At 51.3% G+C, this 6000-nt stretch overlaps 1 protein-coding gene across 1 annotated transcript in view; it reads left to right on the plus strand.

Moving 5' to 3' along the window:
• Positions 1–3931, plus strand: part of ANO2 (anoctamin 2) — a 393938-nt gene extending 390007 nt beyond the window's left edge. The window contains exons 24-25 of the mRNA XM_056108654.1: positions 1322–1427; positions 3659–3931. Coding sequence (XP_055964629.1) covers positions 1322–1427; positions 3659–3931 — 379 coding nt within the window. The remainder of the gene's footprint in view (positions 1–1321; positions 1428–3658) is intronic.
• Positions 3932–6000: the final 2069 nt, after the last annotated feature.

Genomic DNA, 6000 nt, shown 5'->3' on the forward strand with positions numbered 1-6000 from the left:
CCAATGCACCTCCAGTTTGGTCTTTAGTTCCTTTGGCTACAACCATGCAGCTCTGTGGCCAACCCCCTTCAAGGCTGAAGTCAATTGGAGTTGAATCCTACAGCTGTCTCCCGGCATTTATATTATCACCAATCTGGGCTCCAGAGAACTTGGATACATGTATAGGGAGTCTTCCTCCTCTGGGAACCCAGATGGACCCTCCAATCCCTTTATTGGACCTCCTGATTCCTGGACTCCTCTGGACATTGGGGTGGGGGCACGGTGTATAGAGACTAGATGAAACATTGGGGACATTTCTAGGCTGGGGATTGGAGAGATGGCTCAGAGAGCTGGAGCATGTGGGAAGCCTGGGTTTGATCCCCAGGCACTACTGGGTACAGCTACCCCCACAAAGTCATTTCTAGCATTTTTTAAAATGTTAATGAATCACTGTGAGATTATAAAACAAAGACTATAAAACAAAGCTATATAAAGCTAAACAAAGCATCAGAGACTATAAAACAAAGCTCCCAAAAGTGCGCGGCCACATATGCAGCCACACAATCTCTTATATAGTCTAATTCTCCTTCTCGGAGAACCCAGCAAGCTACTGAGAGTATCCTGCCCGCACAGCAGAGCCTGGCAAACTCCTGTGCCGTATTCGATATGCCAAAAGCAGTAGCAATGATGTGTCTCATTCCCCTGACCCTGAAACAGCCTCCAATGCTGCACTGTTGGGAAGTGCGAGTAAGGAGGGGCTGCTAAAATCTCAGGGCTAGGACAAATGCAGACATTACTGGTGCCCGCTTGAGCAAATCGATGAATAATGGGATGACAGTGATACAGTGATACTGTGAGATACTGTTACAGACTTACAAACTTTCATGATTGTGTTTCAATTAAACAATATTCGCATACCCATCCTTCCACCAGTGCCCATTCTCCACCACCAATGTTTCCAGTATCCCTCTCCCTACCAGCCCCTGCCTCCGTGGCAGGCACATTCCCTTTTACACTCTCTCTCTCTCTCTCTCTCTCTCTCTCTCTCTCTCTCTCTCTCTCTCCTTTTCGAGGGTTATGGTTTGAATGTTATGGTTTGTGATACAGGTACTAAGTGTCCATCCATAGTCTACTTTAAGCAGCTGGGATGGAGAAGCGACCACTAAGTGGCTTTGTTTGTTTTTGAGGGAATTTGGTTCTTTTCTTCTCATGGATGGCCTGGATTTCTCTGCAGTGTCCCACTACTCTCCAAACCTGGGAGTCCAGCATGTTCTTGCTGCTTTGTGCCTGCAGGTGCTATTCTGTCTCCTCCCCAACTCACCACACGTTTGTCTTTGGGCAGGTTTAAGGATTACCGAGAACCACCCTGGGCCCCGAACCCATACGAGTTTTCCAAACAGTACTGGTCGGTTCTGTCTGCACGCCTGGCCTTTGTCATCATCTTCCAGGTAAATTGTTGTCATCAGGAACATCTGGTTGGGGGCTGAAGCAAAAGCACAGTGGCGAGGGCATTTGCCTTGCAAGCAGCCAACCCAGGTTCAATTCCTAGCATCCCATATGGTCCCCCTGAGCACCGCCAGGAGTAATTCCTGAGTGCAGAGCCTGAGCATCACCGGGTGTGATTCAAAAAGCAGGAACAGCTGGTTTTGATGCAGGCTGTAGCAGGGGTGAGTGGGGACGAGCCGTGTCTTCTCCCTGCCCCTCCTCTGCAGCCTTGCATGGTCTTGAGGAACCAGCCAGGGAATGCGATGTGGCAGGTGAGGACCAGGAGTTGAATGAGGGAACTTTCCCAGTGGGGAGGCAGAATGACCTCCCAGCACGAGTAGGTTACTAGAAAGACGTGCATGTAGCCTACAGTTTGGTGGGAAGAGGGAGTTCCATCCAAACCCCATATAAGAAAGGTCAATGGGAAGAGTCAGCGAAAACAACCTGAGTCTAGGGCCGACTCAGCTCTGGCTGGTCTCTGCAGCCCGTGGAAGGGCTCCCGTTCCGGACCTTTCTCCTCCAGCACTCTCTCCTTTGTTCACGTTGAGTTGGTCCCCGTGACATCTGGCGGGAAGGGCTGCAGAGCCCTGGAGCCCGGCCTGCCTGAATAGCAAACCTGAACCGGCGATTCCTATCACCTTCAATAGCTGCAGCTCCAATTGCTCAGAGCGCCTGGCCCCACTTGGGGTCCTGCGGGTCTTTTCTCAGACTCCTGCAGGCTTTTGTGTGCCCTGCCGGGCAGCTCTCTGGGGGGCTCTAAGGTATCCTGGTCCACCGGACCCCTGCCCAGGAAGTGAAGAAGCCCACCGGCTCATCTTTCATGGAAAGAAGACAGCCATTCTTTCTCGGGAGAGATGGGGCGATACCTTTGACAGACGGCTCAGCCCAGGGGTGTCTCCTCACTTTACTCTGGGTCACGTGTCACATTCCACTCATGGCGAGGCATGAGTGAAGGAGAGCAGAGACAATGCATACACACACACACACACACACACACACACACACACACACACACACACACCACAGTGGATCCCCTACCAGGCTCTGGCACATGTGGGATTCAAGGTGGCCTTGGGAATTCTCTGCCTGCCCCTGTCCTGGGCTTCTTCCCTGACCTCCAGATGGCAGGAGGGAGAGGAGCAAGGGGAATAGGGAATGGGGAAGGGCAGGGACAAATGATGTGTGCCCAGCTGTAACCAGTGTCCCCCCCACCCTTTTTTAAAAAAAAAACTTCAACTCATTCTTATTTTTCATTTAGCATAAAAGGTATGGCCATTTTAGATTTTTTTTCTTTTTGGGTCACACCCGGCAATGCATAGGAGTTACTCCTGGCTCTGCATTCAGGAATCACTCCTGGTGGTGCTCGGGAGACCATATGGGATGCTGGGAACTGAACCCGGGTCGGCCACATGCAAGGCAAATGCCCTACCCACTGTATTATAGCTCAGCACCGCCATTTTAGATTTTATTTTATTTTTTAAATTTTATTTTATTTTTATCAAGCTGTTCACAATCATTTATTACATTTAATACTCCAACACTAATCCCACCACCGTTACACCTTCCCACGACCATATTTCGAATGTTTCCACCTACTCGCCCCTCTGCCCCGAAGTCTGCCCCCAAAGCAAGACCTAAATAATTCATTTTGTCCAATCTTCCCCTTGACATGACAAGACGTTCCCTGGAGACAGACTTCCTCTGGTCTCTTGTTCACCAACACAGCTGATCCAGCCAGGATGGACCCCCGGGGGTCCTGGGCAGACCAAGTGGAGCAGAGAGCAGAAAAAGGGGAGTAGGGAACTGTGGGGAGAGGTTGGCAGAGACCAGAACTTGGTGCCCAGGCCAAAGGTCAGCGCTGAAGGAGCAGACAGGGAGACATGGGCTGTGGGTACCTGGCCACTTCCCAGCAGCTGGAGGCCAAGCATACCAAGAGGAACTATGAGGGGCTCCGGGTTGGGGATCCCTGATTATGCAACTGGCCCTCTGGGATGGGAGTTATCTTGCTCTCTCCCTACCTTGGGCAGGAAGACGGGGAAAGGGACGGTGGGATGGAGTTAGTTACCCACGGCTGAGGTCAGCATCTCTTAGACAGCAGAGTCCCGGGGGATTTCTGGGCTGTTTGTTCTGTGTCCTCCGATGAGGGGGACACTCCTCTCAGTGCCCCTTCCCCTCTCCCCCTGAATTCCTGCAGAACCTCGTGATGTTCCTCAGCGTCCTTGTGGACTGGATGATCCCCGATATCCCCACGGACATCAGTGACCAGATCAAGAAAGAGAAGAGCTTGCTGGTGGACTTCTTCCTCAAGGAGGAGCACGAGAAGATCAAGCAGATGGACGAGACGGCACCGAGGAGCCCGGGTGGGGGTCTGGGGAGCCAGAGAAGCCGGGCAGCCAGCGCAGCCCCTTCGGGCCGGAGCCAGCCCGGCAGTGCTGCCTCTGAGGGGTCTCAGCACACCAATGTGTGAGCCCACGGGCGCTGAGGTGGCAGCCAGGCTGGACACAGCGCATCATGGGCCCCTTGTCCGCTCCAGGGAGCTTGGAGGAGCGTCTGTCCCTCTGCCTGGACTTGGCCTGCCTGGCGCAAGGAGGAGGGTAGGAGTGTGAGCGCTGCAGAGAGGGAAGATGCTGCTTGATCAGAAACTTCAGGCTTAAGTTTCTTTTAAGTCTCCTTTTGAGCTGCACCCTCTGGGGGAGGCACTTGGTCCCCCATTTGGAGTCAGGGAGAAAACTGGGTCTCGCTAGTTCAGAATCCCCAAACCCCACGACCCTCTTTGTGGTCCCTTCACCATCCCCTTCTTTCCCATGCAGTGGGCTGAGCCCCATCCTAAGACTTGACCACGACCCCTTTCCACCATCAGCCCCCAGAAAATCCTGAGTCCTCCCCGTGGAGCTGTTGCAGGCTCCAACTCTGAGCTTGTCCCCAGTTTATGTCACGGGGCTACTTTGAGCTCAATGCACGCCTCTTTCCCCTCGCCCCATCATTTTATGCAGGTTCAGGTTTAAAATAATAAAGTAAATGGAAACATTCTTTATAAAGATGCTTCTCCTGGTCTTTTCTTTTTCTTTTTTTAAATTTTTAAAAAACAATTTTTAATTTTATTGAATCGCCGTAAGATATAGTTGCAAGCTTTCGTGTTTGAGTTACAATCACACAATGATCAAACACCCGTCCCTCCACCAGTGCACATTCCCCATCACCAATCTCCCCAGTATCTCTCTCTTTCCCACCCTCCCCCTGCCTCTATGGCAGACAATTTCTTCCAGACTCTCTCTCTATTTTGGGGCATTATGGTTTGCAATACTGATACTGAGAGGTTATCATGTTTAGTCCTTTATCTGCTTTCAGCACACATCTCCCATCCCGACCCATTCTTCCAACCCAAATTTTCTTAGTGATCCCTTCTCTATTCCAGCTGCCTTCTCCCCCTGCGCATGAGGCAGGCTTCCAACTATTCCTTCTTTTTCTTATATCAGTGTCTGTGGAGCTCACAGAAGCGGGCAGGCATTGTTCTCATGCTCCAGAGGCAGAAGGCACAAGAGATGACATCCCTGAGAATTGCCTCATGGATCTTACAACCAACCAGCAAGCACATACTGTTCCTAGAGTATCCTGGAGAAAGGAAGAGGGGGAAGGAGATGGGGTGGTTTGTGATGGGAGGAGAGGCAGTAAGAAAGGTAGAAGGACTTGAGTGCATGGCTTGCAATCTCAAAGCCCCAAGTTTGATCCCCAGCACTTTGTGACATACTGCCCCACCCACCCCCACTCCCCCCACACATCTCCTCAGCACTGTTGTATGTGGCCCCCAGTAGGCCTCAAGTGGGGTCTTGGCATTCCTGAGGCCTGGCACTGAACTGTTAGACCTCGGAGCCCTGAGCACTGCTTGAGAAATACACAAGGCAAAGCCGGAAGTGAGGGTCAAGTTCCTTTCCCTTCATAGATTTTGAACCCATCTACGGCAGAGAAACCCGTTGCCCAGTTCCCTGGCTCTGAGTCAGCCCAGATCTGTGCAGGTCAGTGTCTAGGAAACTGCACAGAGATTCATGCTTGGAGGCAGGAGTACTGTCAGCAGGAATTCGAGGGCCCCTGTGAGCTGGACAGGTTAGGGGGCCCCAGAGTATGCCCTGGCTCCCTCCCACTCAGGCATGTGCAAGACTGTCTCAGCAACCAACCCTAAAGAACAACCCTGTTTCCACCGGGATCTCAGCATCGATTTGGACTTGTAAATTCAGCAGATACCCATGGTCTCATCCACTCCAGTACAAGTGACCTGACAATACATTCTGATCATAACAACTCTTTAGTGTTTACACTAACACTTACACTTGACACTATATTCTAATTGTTGTTGTGCTTGTCTAATCTTGCAGCACGCTTCAGTGAATTGGAGAGAAACTATAGAGGCCATTGGGAGAAAAATTGTCCTTCAAGGGCATTAATTAACCCAGAGATTGCAGGTTAATTAAAGGGAGGGTGAACCACACCCACGTCCCACACTGCCGCCATGTAAACTCACTGCCCCGTTAAACATTTTGG

This window comes from Sorex fumeus, unplaced genomic scaffold (genome assembly GCF_029834395.1).
Source record: "Sorex fumeus unplaced genomic scaffold, SorFum_2.1 ptg000231l, whole genome shotgun sequence".
In the NCBI taxonomy this organism is placed as follows: domain Eukaryota; kingdom Metazoa; phylum Chordata; class Mammalia; order Eulipotyphla; family Soricidae; genus Sorex; species Sorex fumeus.